Source organism: Malania oleifera, chromosome 8, assembly GCF_029873635.1.
Source record: "Malania oleifera isolate guangnan ecotype guangnan chromosome 8, ASM2987363v1, whole genome shotgun sequence".
NCBI classification, from domain to species: Eukaryota; Viridiplantae; Streptophyta; class Magnoliopsida; order Santalales; family Ximeniaceae; genus Malania; species Malania oleifera.
In genome coordinates, this window is record NC_080424.1 from 89078263 (window position 1) to 89094022 (window position 15760).

General features: G+C 34.7%; 1 protein-coding gene across 1 annotated transcript; it reads right to left on the bottom strand.

Moving 5' to 3' along the window:
• Positions 1-1340: 1340 nt before the first annotated feature.
• On the bottom strand, positions 1341-15745 carry LOC131161872 (probable inactive heme oxygenase 2, chloroplastic). Its single transcript, XM_058117872.1, has 5 exons — positions 15068-15745; positions 13430-13653; positions 2700-2807; positions 2464-2601; positions 1341-1923 (listed from the first exon to the last, which is right to left on the bottom strand). Exons 1-4 carry the CDS (start codon positions 15579-15581, stop codon positions 2509-2511), a joined length of 939 nt encoding a protein of 312 aa, XP_057973855.1. The 5' UTR covers positions 15582-15745; the 3' UTR covers positions 1341-1923; positions 2464-2508.
• Between the last annotated feature and the right edge of the window lie 15 nt (positions 15746-15760).

Consider the following 15760-nt stretch of genomic DNA (forward strand, 5'->3'; position numbering starts at 1 on the left):
GATTTGTGTGTGTATGGGGAGTTCTTGTACCCAAAAAAATTATTAAATTTAAAAAAAAAAAAAAAAAAATGATCCATCCATAGTTTAGATTATGAATCATGTGAAAAGACGCAAGAAATCAAGTAACATTGAATCAAATCTTCAAAAAAGAAGATTAGGATAAAGTTTATCAATAAATTATTAGATTTTTCTACAATAATGCTATTTCATTCAACAGTGTGAACAATTCCCTAATGCTACACAGGAAACGCTTAATGACACGAGTCCATGTTGTATAACATGACTGATGCTTGATATGATTAGGAAATATGAGCCTAGATTTAAACCACTTTATCATCAAATTAAGATGAAATTTCTTCAAAATGAAAAAATGAGTATAAGTTGGAATGGAAGAAACTAGGTGGCACTATTATGTTTGATGGATGAACTAATTAAAAAAATGTGTTCCATTTGTAACTTTTTTGGTGAATAATCCAAAGGGAATGGTCTTCTTATCATCTATTGACACTTCTAAAATTCGAAAACCACAAAATAAATGTTTTTGAAATGTAAATGACATTGTGAAAAAAGATGGAGAGTAGAATTTTCTCCAAATCGTAATCAATAATTCTTCAAATTACAAATTACTCGGTGAGATGTTGATAGAGAGCAAAGGTTAAAAAATTGTTGGACACCTTGTACTAGTATAAACATTGCATTTTGATTTGATATTAGAAGATTCTGAGTCCGAATACTAAGCTTGACATATATATCGTCTAGATGTGCAAGAGAAATTAGAGTTCATTTGAGATGGTAAGAAAGACTAGCTTTCTAAGTCTTTTTGCATTAAAATTATATAATATTTAAGATTTTCCAACTTTTGAAATTGTAAACTTGCAAGCTGAAAGTAATAATAATATTGTGTATTTGTACAATTTGAAGCAAAAAAGAAAGTAATTCTAAAGCTATGATGACAAATGGATAATAGAAAGAGAAGGTCCTGCTCTTCCATCCAAGGAAAGATGACCGGATGTTCTTGATAGGATTGCCCATAAGCAAGCCATGAATGGGATGAAAGTGAGGATTCTTGGGACAATAGAGTATTTATTGCAAGGACTTTACAAGAATGATCACAAAAAATTTAACTTAATTAAAATCAATGTCGTAACCACTTCAATTTGTTGCAATTATGGCATCCAAGTTCTAGAGTTGAAAACGTATGATGGATGAGACCCATTACATGATTCAAATTTAGAATATAGGCACATGGATAATGTGGAGAAATAGGTCCCTTACATAACTTCTCTCGCACAACCTAACATGCTGATTAGTACACCAGACCAATATAATTTTACCCTTGCAATCTCTCAATTATTTCAACTGGCTACTTCAGTACTTAACTTTCTGAATATGAGAATGATCTGCAACTATTGTTACTGTTTTTAAAAAAAAAAAAAAAAAAAACCAAGATACATCCACTGCTTTGTCGATATTATACCTATATACACAGTACTATAATTATTTAAAGCAATGGTTAAGAATTCAGGCCTTAACCAAAACAAAATATAAAAATTGCATTAAATTTCTTGCAAGTCAGCACAAATTTAAATTCAAATCTGAAATTAATGCTTCCAAACACTATCTAATAGTTCCTAATAATTATTTGGTGTTTGGAGCCAAACTCTTTGTAGCTTGATTTCAAACCATGAAAATATATTTGCACAAGCTCTGCCCATCCAACTGGTTAGTGTGTAATCCTCAGGAATCAGCAATATATTGGAACCACCATTGTCGTGCTATCAAGGGATGCCACAACTTCAGACGTTAACTAGCAATTTCTGGTTGTCTGCCACGAACCATCATATGAACAGGCATAGAGTCCACTCTACAAACGGATGAACCCCACACCCCCATTAACACAACTGAAATCGCCATCCCACTGACCTGTGATCGCAATGTCTCCTTGATATTAAAAATTAAAGCACCAAATAAATCATATCTAGTTTGGATGGATCATGAAGTGGGCATTAATACTGTTTCTCAGTAGGCCACTTCATTTTGGGGCAAGGGCATGGCATTTGGACCTCAAAATTGAATTTGTGTAATTTGAACCAAATGTAGAATGAACCTGGATTGAATTTCTTTCTAAATCCACACAAATCCAAATACAAAACCCGATATCCATCTCTCAAGCACAAACTCAACACGGATTTCATATTTAAGATTGGATAGGTGTGGATTTGGAAAAAATTAGTGTTCTGTCAAAATATATACAGAACCAAATTCAAGGTCCAAAAACTCAATTCATTTTCATATGCAGAAAGCCGTGTGGGCTGACCAGTAGAAATAATTGAGATTGTAAGCCATAATTCGGCAAGCTGTGGTGCATGCCACGAGAAATGATAAGACAAGAGAATGAAATGCATCAATTCTTTCTGCCCCATACTGAGGGTGGAAAATTCAGATACATAGTCACAGCCTTACCATTAAAGAATGTTCAAAAGCCGGTCGATCTGAGATGACCTTGCTTCACAAGATGATCAAACAAACTATTTGACCCAAAAATCGAAATGACTTTGCAGTATCTTTCAGGCACCTCTTTTTCTGGTATCGGGACCAGTGCTGCACCAATAGCATTGCAAACAACCAGCAACCTCAGCACATGTTCCAAAGAAAAGTTAGAGGAAGTCAAATATACATGGCATGTTTTGGCCATTAACCTCCCCAAGCATGTTGAGCTTCTCACGCACTCCTTTCAACAACTCCTGAGCATCTCCTTCCCATCTATAAAACTCTAGCTCCCTTCCTTCCAGGAATTTCTCAGAAGCCTAATCACAAAAATAGATACCAACAAATAGATCAATTGTAGCAACTCACAATATAAATCTGTTGCATAATTAATTAGCCAGAAAATTTTCCTGTTCTCAAGAGAAATAAGTTATTTACAACTGATTTTACTCACTACAAAGGATCAAACAAGCTTTAAAGAAAAAGATCTTCACCTGAGAAGCCTCAAAAAAGTCACAAGATTGACAAGTCTCAGCTTTATAAAATCTGCACATTCTATTCTATATTAAATATTTACATATCCTGTGGAAGAAGTCTCTCAACATCTGCCAAATCTATCAGGAAGGGCTATTAATTATTGAGATCTGATTCAAAGTTCTACTAAAAAAATTGATTAGGCAGCAAAAATGCTTTGTCAATATTAAAATGCCACAACCACACTGTTAATGGTTATTTTAGTCTTTTAGTATTAATGTGTTAGTGTTATGTTTATTAGTGAGAGTTAGTAAGGGTATTATGGTCATTATGATGCATTTGATATGCAATATAAATAGAGGGAGAGACCTATCTTTGAGTTAGGTTTGTTCATTTAATCCAAAATTTCAACATGGCATCAGAGCATGATCCAACCTAAACCCTATCACCAACCCAAATTCAGCCGCCGCAGAAAATCACCCTCCTGTCGCTGCCCTTCTTAGAACCACCACAACCCTTCATTATTTCACAAAACCAACCATATAGCCAGGAGCAGAACCCTTTGAACCATAACTCTACAAATTCTATCGCCGGAAACCTCCCCACGTGCCCTGAGGCACCAGCCAATTGCCAGCAGTCCCAACCCTACACAGCAGCATGTGAGACTGTTTCAGGCCACTTCTTCTGATATTTTCCTCCAACACGTTCTGATCCCTTCCCTGGACCATATTATCAAGCTATTGGGCATGTTTTTCGCTCAAATATCCAACCTTTACAACCATGCACTCGTGGTAATCTGTTAGTTGTTGTTCGGTGTTCATAAAGGCTATTGGAGTCTCTTGGAGCAATGGCAGTGTTCATAAGTTGCTTAGTGAGGCTGTGGCAGTATTATATGTGGTTCACCTCATCCGTGGTTTTTCGGTGATTCACCTCGTTTGTGGTTGTCCCAGTTAGTTTTGATTGTTCTTCTTTGATAGTGGTATGGCTGCTGGTTTGTGAGTATTGGGACGGAGTCTATAAATCCCATAGACATGTTCCCTTCATTGCTGTCACGGATAACAATTGAAAAGTTGGATGAAAAGAATTATGTTAGCGATCTAAGACTATTCCGATTTATTTAGAAGGATTAGGAAAATCTGACCACTTGCTCCAATATGGTCCTTTTGATGCTAAGAGAAAAGAGTGTGGATTCAGGAAGATACCTTGACAGTTTCCCTCTTGTGGAATTATGCCAAGCTTTTGTACTCTAGCGACATTACACGTATGCATGATTTATCCCAGGAGTACTTTCAGTTATAACAAAGAGATAGGAGCATTACATACTACTCTAGAGCAATAATGTAGTTATTGCTTGCCATCTTATCAACATGATGTCCTATCTGTTCTTAGTGGAAAAATTCCCTACTCAGTTCTCTTTCCTAAGTCACCTCTATTCTCTCTACCTCTTGTACATTCGGGTGTGAGCCCTTTCTTCATCAACTAACTCTTGAGGTAGATAAGTTAGATCTCCGTACTATAAAATGTGTCTTTCTAGGCTACTCATATACTCAAAAGGGATATCGTCGTTATAGTCCTACTCTGCAGCGCCTCTTTGTTTCTGCAAATGTTACCTTTTTCGAGTCTACACCATACTACAGTCAATCCCTAAATGCTTCTAATCTCAATAAGTCTCCTCCTTTGCCTAATCTTCCAGACTCTAATTTACTGTCCTTACCCAATCAACCACCTGTCTCCATGTAATTTGAGTCCTTCTCATCAACTCAATTGTCCCAATTTGCAGTTGTATTCATGACAGTGACTCCAAGCAAGAGAGTCCTCTCTAGTTTCTACTACCATGCCTTTGGTTTCCTCATTTGATGATCATATTCCCCCATAATGTTGATCCTCCCATTGCTGTCTGGAAAGGTAAACGCACATGTACACAACAGCCCATCTCCAATTATGTTTGCTATGACTTCTTATCACCCTTCTATTATTGTTTTGTTACTATTCTATCATCTACTACCCTTCTTAAATCTGTTTCAAAAGCCTTAGCCCACTCTAGGTGGAGGAATGTCATGGTTGAAGAGATGAATGCTTTACAGGACATTGACACTTGGGAATTGGTCTCTCTTCTTCTTAACAAATTTGTGGTTGGTTGTCGTCGGGTATACACTGCGAAAGTCAACCCTAATGGTTTTTTGGCTCACCTAAAGGCATGCTTTGTATCTGAGGGATGTACTTAGGTGTATGGTTTGGATTATTCCAACATTTTTTCCCCAATATCCAAACTCACATCAATACATTTGTTCACCTTGTTGGCCACCACTTTTCACTGGCCTCTACATCTACATCAGTCACATAAAGAATGTCTTCTTACATGGTGATCTTGAGGAGGAGGTCTATATGGAGCAACCAAATAGGTTTGTTGCTCAAGAGGACTCAAGTTTAGTGTGTTGGCTCAAGAAGGCACTATGTGGTTTAAAATAGTCTCCCAGAGCAAGGTTTGTTGATTCAGTGTTGTAGTACTTGAGTTTGGTCTTCAACGGTGTGCAGTGGATCGCTCTGTGTTTTATCATCAAACTTCATTAGGCAGCATCCTTATCATTATGTATGTGGATGATATTGTGTAATTACAAGTGATGGTAATAATACTTCTTAAATATAGAAGTATAGAAGTATCTAGATCTCATATCGGAACTATCTAGTCATAAAGGAATATGTTATTGATTTGTTGGATGAAACTAGGCTATTGGGATCCAAATCAATGGATACACACATGTATCCTAACAGCAAGTGTCAGATATAGGTAATTTGTTGCCTAATCCTAGACGATAGCGAAGACTTGTTGGAAAGTTGAATTATCTCATAGCCACTCGGCCGGACATATCTTTCGCAACATGTATTGTAAGTCAATTCCTAGATTCTCAGAGGACAAGTTATTGGGACACAGTAATTCGCATCTTGAGATATCTCAAAGGTGCACCTCGAAGACGACTTTTATATCGAGATAAGAGTCACACCTATATTTAGAGACATACAAATGCAGATAGGGTTAGGTCGCCTTCCGACCAAAGATCTACAATTGGGTACAGCATCTTGGTTAGTGGTAATTTGGTTTCTTGGAAGAGTATGAAAGAAATTATGGTGCCCATCTCAAGTGCCAAATTGGAGTATAGGGCTATGGCTCACACTACGTGTCAACTTGTTTGGTTGAAGAACATCTTAGAAGAATTGGGTCTCCCACATTCACAATTTATGGAGTTGATGTGTGATAATCAAAATGCTCTTCATATTGCCTCCAACCTAATCCTCCATGAGTAAACGCAACACATTGAAGTTAATTGCCATTTTGTTCAAGAGAAACTTGTGCAAAAGCTCATTACAACCACTTCTGTGAAGTTCAATATGCAACTTGCTAATTTGCTTACCAAAGCTTTGGAGAGATGCTCGAGTTAAATTTATTTGTAACAAGATACAAGCATATGATACCCATGCTCCATCTTGAGAGGGAGTGTTAATGGTTATTTTAGTCTTCTAGTATTATTAAGTATGTCAATGTTATGTTAATTAGTGAGAGTTAGTAAAAGTATTATGGCCATTAAAGTGTATTTGATATGTAATATAAATAGAGGGAGAGACCTATCTTAGAGTTAGGTCATTCATTTAAGGAGAGACCTATCTTATAGTTAGGTGATTCATTTAATCCAAAATTTAAACACACAATATAAACAATGCTTAGCAAGCCTCGTTCTAAATTTGCATGTTCCACACAGCTACACTTTTCAAAATTTGAGCTAATCTAGAAATTTTACGGCTCATTTGGTTCGCAGGGGTAGCAATTCTATTCCTAATATATTCCCAATGAAATAGCTATTCTTATGTTTGGTTTATTTTTGCAGCAAAATAGCTATTCCTTATGGAAGACCTTCCAGCCAAATCCAAAATATGGATTCCCAAAATTTGGGTTGGAACACTCATTCTTGCTTGGCCCATAACATGGTTAAATTTCATTTTTCCAATGAAAACCCCCCATCAATTTTCAAAATTATAGAGCTATATCCTCTCCCAACCTGACACTTTCCACGATTCTCATTTGTACACAAACCCCCAACCATAGTTTCCTCTCTCGTTCTCTGAATCAACATCAAACCCTAGCTTGCCAACCTTTGGTAGCAACCTTGATTGTGGTTGAGTTGGGTTTCTTCGTCGGATTCTAACAGATTGTGATCGAGTTGACTTGTTTGAGTGTTGGGTTTAGGTTTCTTCAAACCCTAGCTACACTGTTCTTCGATTACGTTCTTCACAATGTATCTTTGTTGCTTGAAGTCTCTCTCTCTAACTTCTGTACCAAAAATGTTTTTGTGGAAATTTGGTGGCTCATTTTTTAGATCTGTTGGTTCATTTCTTTGTTGTTCTTGGAACTGATCCTGTGTTGGTGTTGTCTGTTATGATATTGTTAGTATAAAGGATTTGTTCTTATTTTTGGCACCTTTTTTTTATTTGATTGCTATTCTTCGGTGTTTGCCAATATTTTAATCGAAGATTACTGTGTTTTAAGTGGCGGCATAGATGTGTTTTCGGCGTTCATTAAGCAATCCTCCACAGGTTGATGTTCATCCAAGCCAAGAGCCCACCCTCTGCACATTTTGGACTGCTTATCATTATTATTATTATACTATAACTAGTATGTAGTTAGTAGTAGCAGCAGCAGCTGTAGGCAAAGAGGGGGGAATTTTAAATGCCCTCCTCTTTGGGAGAGAGAATAGGAGGAAATCTTTATAAGAAGAAGAGCACTGTATTTATATGTTAAAGAATATTAGAAGATTAACGCAATCATAATTCATAACACAAGGGAGTTGGTCTCTTCTTCAGGTTCTGTAACCTCTCTACAAAATATTTAAAGTGGCCAAATATATGTACGACCTGGGTCGCATTGACCCATTCGGTTTGAAAATCTGAATATTAGCATTTATAACTTGACTGCTGAGATATATGCCTTATGATCGGCACCTTACTTCTGTCTTTAAACTATCTCTTTTGTGATTGACCCGTTTTCTTTAATATTCATCTATATTCAGAATTTTTTTTATCATTGCATAATTATTATTGGTATATTCCCATGTTTTGTGTTTAAACATGTGCTGCCTGTTTCGATAGCTTCATTTGTTTAATATTGTTTAGCATATAACAAGCTGTTACCAAGTTCATTTTTAAATTCATTAGTAGGGTTAAAAAATCATAAAATATTTGTGTCATTTTAATTATTTAGTACTAGAAGTGGTGGCTTGCCTGAGCTTCCATGCACAATACTATAAGCTATATATGAGAGGGCTGCCTGTGGCTTTGGTGGATTCGATAATCGAAACAAATCTAATATTCTATTCTCAAAAATTAGAAAAGGAAGTGCAATCTCTAATTATTTTTTTTAGTAACAAACATTATAATTAGATTAATATCGGTGGATCATTTTTCAGCCATTCATTGAACGATAAATCACTACAAGTGACGGGGATACACGAATTAAATAACAGAAGATCCAATATTTAAAAATTGCATCTAGAATGACTGGAAAAGTGGAAACAAGACCAGATATAATTTGATTGTTATGAGCAAATCCAAAATCTTTGTAGACACAGTCAATCATTAGTCCCCAACTGTTAATAGTTTGTTTTCTGTCAGACATTTTTATGGCTAAGTATAGTTCTCTGTTGTTTGCTTTCCACCATGGTATCTCAAATGGAGTATTTGCCAATTTGGATTGATTTGCTGCCATTTTCTACCCCTAGAAGTTTATGATCGCTGAATGTTGATGCACTTATTTTGCTTGGAAACCCGCTGTTTATTTGTTTTTTGTTTACTGCTGGCAGCTGCTTATTTCTGCTGCAATCTTCTGGAATTTCTGGCATGAACATAATGAACACTGCTTATTTAGTGTCTTCTGCTTCTGCCTTTAACTACTATGTTCAATTTTGATTCAAATATTAGTATTGGAATTGAACTTCAAACTTCTTTGGGCTATTGATCAATTTTCATGAACTAATATTACAAACTGGTGTTTCTTCTTCGTATCTGGTTCTTACGTGATTTATTTAATTCCTTGGTGTGTTGTTTTTATTCTATAACCCTGTGACACATGCATCTCCACAGGGGAATTGTGCTATTGTCTCCGAAAATCAAATTGAGAGAGAGAGAGAGAGAGAGAGAGAGAGAGCAAGAAATAGAGATGACCACCTTATTTAGAATTGCTTTTCCCCCCTTGGATTACAATATTATGATGCGTATTTTGTTTATTATTTTAGTTCAACTTTGTGCAATGGCTTGTTTGGGTGCAAGCACAAATAGTGAGAGGGAAAAGAAGGTTTATTATGGATCATTGATATAGCGATCACCCAAGTCTTTTATGTTACTAACTTTTAGTTGTATTTGGATATTTTTATGAGACATATTAGGTACTTATGAATGCTCTAATGTTTTATTTTTAATTGTATTTGGATGTTCAAGACTTGTATTTATATAATTTTAAAATTTTTGAGTTGACTTAGTTCTATAGTGAAGTGTGCATGTATGTAAGTTTGATGCATTACAATTTTTCTCAAATAGTTTGATAGTTTAATTTTAGTTTTTATTAAATTTATTAATTTATTTACGTATTCATTTTTCTAACTTTAGCATTAATTTTCATTAAATTATTAATTCATTTACGTATTTATTTTTGAACTTTAATATTTGGGAAAATGTAGCCTAATGGTTCAAATTATAGACATTCTTAATTTGTTTTTGAGAAAATGTGGCAACTAAAGGAGGTGAATGTACTTTGCATTTATCTATTTATTTCTTTATTTCTTTATTTGATCAATTGAAGGAGATATAGGGACTCTTATGGGAAAAAGTATGGAAATTGTGGAAATAATGTGTAGAAGGAAAATTAGCTTAATTTGTCTTTAAGAGACGAAATGGGTAGAAGAGAAAATTAAAGAAATTGAAAAATCAAGATTTAAACTATGGCACACTAATAGAGAGACATAAAAACAGGGTGGATATTACTGTAGACAAAGACCTAAAAGACAATGTAGTAGATGTTAAAAGAATAGAGGATAGGATCATTAAAATCAGGATAGTTTTAGGCCTGGAAATAATGACCGTCATTAGTACATATGCTCCCCAAATAGGCTTAGCAGAAAATCTTAAAAGACAATTTTGGGAAGATACGGATAGTATTATACAAGAGATACCAATGTCTAAAAAGACATTCATAGAAACTGATTTGAATGGTCACATTGGAAATGAAACTATAGGATATGAGAGGATACATGGAGGCCATGGATATGGAGATAAAAATGAGGCCGGTAATACAATCTTAGATTCAGTGTCATATCTTACAATTTGATTTATATTAAATACTTGCTTTGTAAAAAGAGAAGAATACTTAATAACCTTCAAGAGTGGGTATAATAAAAGTCAAATAGATTTCTTCTTAACTAAGAATGGGGTTTGTCTATCTTGTAAGGATTGCAAGTTATTCCAGGTGGAAGTTTGGCTACTTAGCATAGTCTTAGTATTCAATATACATATTAAAAATTGGAAGAGAAGGAGTAGCATAAATCAACACAAGAGAACTAGATGGTAGAATTTGAAGGGCGATAATATAGTAAAATTGAAAGATAAAATGAACAAAGAGTGTGATTGGATAAGTAGGGGATGAGGTTGATACAAATACTATTTGGAATAAAATGGCAAATTCTATCATTAAGGATAGCAAAACAGGTTTTAGGTGAGTCCAAAGGAAGATAGTCGAGTAGTAAGGAAAGTTGGTGATAGGATCAAGAAGTTCAAAAAGTCGTTGCGACAAAAAGAAATTGGTGAAAAATATGGCAAAATTGAAGCAATATAGGAAATCTTGAAAAATATAAAGAAGCAAGAAAAAAATGCAAAAATGACTATTAGTAGAGCTAAACATAGAGCTTATGATATTTTATATACTAAACTAGATACAAAATAAGGAGAAAAAGGCATTTATAAACTTGCTAGAGCTAGAGAAATAAAATGCAAAGATTTAGGTGATGTAAAATGAATAAAGGACGAGAACGATAATGTCTTAATTAGAGAAGAAGTCATAAAAGAGAGATGGTGGGGATACTTTGATATGTTGTTTAATGAAAATCAAAATGAAAGATTGAACTTGGAAGTGACAAATGAGGAGAAGATTAAAATAGGAGATTTATTCACAAAATTAAAGCCCTTGAACTTAAAATGACATTAAGAAAGATGAAAAGTGGGAAATCTATAGGACCAGATAAAATACCAATTGAAGTTTGGAAATACTTAGGGGTTAAAGGAATTATTTGGTTAACAAATCTATTCAACCCTACTATAAAAACCAAGAAAATGTCAAAATGGAAAAAAATAAAAATAAAAATAAAAAAGGTACATTAGTACCATTGTACCAAAACAAAGGCGATATTCAAAACTATAATAACTATTATGGAATTAAGATTATGAGTCATACGATGAAATTATACGAAAGAGTAATTGAACATAGAATAAGATTAGAAACGAAGATTTCGAAAAAATCAATTTGATTTTATGCCTAGGAGATCAACAACAGAAGTTATTTATCCTTTAAGAAGTTTAATGGATAAGTTTAAGGAAAAGAAGAGGGACTTGTATATGGTCTTTATTGACCTAGATAAAGTTTATGATAAAGTACTCAGAGAAGTTCTTTAGTAAGTCTTAGAAAGGAAGGGAGTGTGTAGTAGATATACAAAGGTCATTAAGGATATGTATGATAGAGTAGTAACTAGCGTTAGGACTGTAGGAGGAGAATCTCAACACTTTTCAATCATAGTATGTGTACATCAAGGTTCTACTTTGAGTTTTTTAGTGAGTCTTAAAAAGGAAAGGAGTGTGTAGTAGATATACAGAGGTCATTAAGGATATGTATGATAGAGTAGTAACTAGCGTTAGGACTGTAGGAGGAGAATCTCAATACTATTCAATCATAGTATGTGTACATCAAGGTTCTACTATGAGTTCTTATCTTTTTACTTTAGTAATTGATGAACTAACTAAAAATATTCAAAATGAGATTCATTGGGGTATGTTATTTACGGATGATATTGTGTTGATTGATGATAGTAGAAGCGGAGTGAAATTTAAGTTAGAACTTTGTAGAGTCACATTAGAGTCTAAAGGGTTTAGAATAAGTAGGAATAAGACAAAATATATGAAATATAATTTCAATAATGTAAGGAGTAGAAATAGAGAGAAGATTAAACTTGATAATCAAGAGATTAATAGCACTGATAGATTTGGATATCTTGGATCTATCATACAAGCTAAAGGGGAAATTGAAGAAGATGTAGTACATAGAATTAAACAAGTTGGGAAAAATCAAGGAGTAAATTAGGTATGTTGTGTGATCGTAGAATACCCTTAAAAATAAAAGAAAAGTTTTATAAAACGACTATAAGGCCAACTATGCTTTATGGTTCAAAATATTGGACAACTAGGAAACATGTACAAAAGATAAAAGTTGTTGAAATGTAAATGTTAAGATGGATGAGTGGTTTAATATTAAAAGATAAAATAAGAAATGAGCATACACGTAATAATTTAAGCACAGCACCAATTGAAAATAAAGTAAGAGAGGGCAGCTTAGATGGTTTGGGCATTTGAAACGCAAGCCTAGTAGAGCACTTGTGAGGAGGAGTGAGTTAGTTATTATTTCTGACATGAAAAAAGGTAAGAGTAGGCCTAAAATAACTTGAAATGAGGTAGTGAGGAAGGATTTAACAACCCTCAATCTAATATAAGGAAAATGCTTTTGATCAAGCGAATTGGCATAAAAGAATTCATATAATTGACCCCACCTAGTGGGACTTAAGTCTGTTGTCGTTGTCGTTTTTTTTTTTTTTTTTTTTTTTTTTGGATAACCTGGAGACTCCAGCTACCATCACACCACTTTTGGACACTAGTGTGGCACCAAATCCGAGGGAGTGAAAGTCGTCTGCCCATTGACGCACCCCTTGTAATTCACCGCGGTAAACTCTCAAGAGGAAATCGAACAACATTGTTATTGTTGTTGTTGTTGTTTTTGATAAATTGAAAGAGATGAGAATTATTTTTATTTTTTGGGATTATATTTATGAAAAGGCAAATGGAAATTAATAAGGTGAAATGCAAGTGAGTCATGCTTGGATAAATTGGGAATAAAAACAACAAGAATGGATATTCCTTTTTGCAAACCAAACAAAGGAATAGGAATAGGAATAGTTATTCTATTCCTCCTCTATTCCATTCCTATGAAATAATTATTCTACTTCTAAGAATAGCTATTCCGCAAAGCAAACATAACCTTAGTATTTTGTAAGTAATGACATGCTAGAATGTTACCATCTCTAAAGTCAATCTAAAACCCAATAATGTTTCTCTTATTTAACCGCAAATCACATATGTGAATCACTAAAATAATGGTAGCAGTTTATACCTGTTTTGCTATCACTTGTCCACCAGCTATATGAGAAAAATATATATTATAGAAATGGCAGAGGAAATATGGTGCACTCTTGTCTGCGAGCTCCTCCAAATATTTTGCATAGGAAACTCCAGGAGTGCTAGGCTGTGGCACAACAATATCCCATTGTCTAAAAAATTCTAGATCTTTCATAAGCCCTAGAGATCGTTCCAGTCCAGTTTTTCTGAAATAGGCATCTGTATTCAGGAAAGGTAATAAGCAATTTATAGTATTTAGGAGAAAAAAAAAAAAGCCAAATATCAAAAACTTAAGCAACAGTTGTACAGTACTCATTTTCTTACATCATTATCAGATAATCAGACTAAATAAGTAATGTGGCTTGCACTACCACAACCCACCATAAACAATGACACATAAATTTATAAGCTTCTCAACTTGATGAGATTTCTCCGTTCCATTTCTTAATACTTTTTTATTGTTTTTTCAGTATTATGTGGTAATAATCGAACAAGGGCTCTTACCCCAAGCCACAGCATGAACAGAAGCCCACTATGAATAAATTTGCGAGCAGTATTTATCCATACCACGTGTCAGTCTAGGAGCTAAGACAGCAGCAAAAAGAACACTGCCAAAGATCTGACTTCATAGGAAACACATTTCTAAGGTTATGTGGAATATAATAGATTTGAAATGAAATGGTCATAAAATAAGATATAATAGCTTACAAAAGAAAGTGTCATCATTATAAAGCAAAAGATTATAATTTTTTTTTATTAATCTATAATATTGAAATGGATAGAAATGATTATTTCAAATTTTACAAATGTATTAATGTAATGACAAAGTTGTATATGAATTTGAGCATTTTTTAAAATAAATTATTATATTCCTATATATTTTCTATTCCATTTTCCACATAATTCTCTCCCATTAACCCTAGAAGCTGCATTTGTAAACATGGATTCAGACTTGAATTTGGATTTGGGTGGATTAGAATAAATTTCAAAACAATTTTATATTAAATCTTATCCAAATTCAATATGAATACAAATCTAAGATCTCTCCAAACATAAGGTAACTATGTTTAGGAGCTGGGATTTCATGAAATCTTGAATTTAAATTTATGTAGATTTGGACAAAATGCATTACAAAATTATATTATATTCTGTCCAAATTCTTAAAAATCTCAATTCAAGACCAGAAATCTATGCCCCTGAACAGAACATAAGTTCTGTCTTTTGAGATAAATTACTCTCTTCTTTTCAAACGATGACAAGAGGAAAATGGAAGCAAATACAAGACAACGGACCGTTTGACAGATGAGAGAGACAAAATCATGAGCTCAGTTTCCTGTTTCCTACCCTATCAACAATGGAAACCCAGAACCCCAAGAATGGGATTCAATATGAATAATAGAGCCATTTAAGTAAGCAAAACAAATTTAAATAAATAAATAAGGCTCTGAAAAATAAAAGGAAAAAACACATAGCAACATAGCATCAAGATTGCTTCGATGTTCAAACTGTTTCGAGCTTAAGATATCAAGCAATTAAAAAATAAAAAATAAATAAAAAGAACAGACATACAGTCACCGAACACAAAGTAGGGTTTTAAAAGGAAAAGTTAAATAGAAAAAAGGAAGGAGCTTACAAGCTACGTGGTCGGATTCGTCTACGATGCGCTCCACGGTGTCGAAGACGACCTTGCTATCAACCAGGTATTTGAGGAAGCCTTCCATGCTGGGCTCCCAAGTCTCTCCATCCCCATCCGCATCCGCATCCCCATCTGATGACAATTTTGAGCCATCATTTGTGCTCTTAACTTTATCGTCACGGAGCTTCATCGCAACAAATCTCATCTCCTCCGTGATGCCCTTGCTCTCTCCTGGGCAAAGCTTCCTATACCTCACCCTGTTCCCCTTTCTAATAATCGCCGGAGCATTGGTCGTCGCCGCCACCCCTACCGTTGATAATGATGACTCTTCTGATGACCATGACGATGATTGGGTAGTGGAATCAGAACAACGTAAGATGAGGGTCCCATTTCCTATCCTCTGACTCGTAGCATTCTTTATTGCGGGAGTGAGTGATAGAAAGGTTCCTCGGCCTCTGCACCGGAACACAGCGGCGGCTGCTAGCTTTTGCGGAGGAGGTAGTGCAGCCATTTCCGCTGGTGACAGCCCTCCGGGCGCGTTCGATGTTGGTGCAGACTACAGAGACATTATCGCGAGGCTTGCAATTGTAGGCTGGGCTAGCCTGATTCTAGACCCGGCTTTTGCTTCTGGGCCAGCCCACGCAACTCAAAAGGGCTCCGTAGTGCAATTATTTATTCAGTTTTTTTTTT

Coding starts and splice junctions, on each gene's coding strand:
- LOC131161872 (XM_058117872.1), bottom strand. CDS start 15,581: ATGGCTGCACTACCTCCTCCGCAAAAGCTAGCAGCCGCCGCTGTGTTC. Junction 2,808..13,429: donor GACAAGTGATAGCAAAACAG/GTATAAACTGCT, acceptor TTTTGTGATTAG/GCTTCTGAGAAATTCCTGGA. Junction 2,602..2,699: donor AGCTCAACATGCTTGGGGAG/GTTAATGGCCAA, acceptor CTATTGGTGCAG/CACTGGTCCCGATACCAGAA.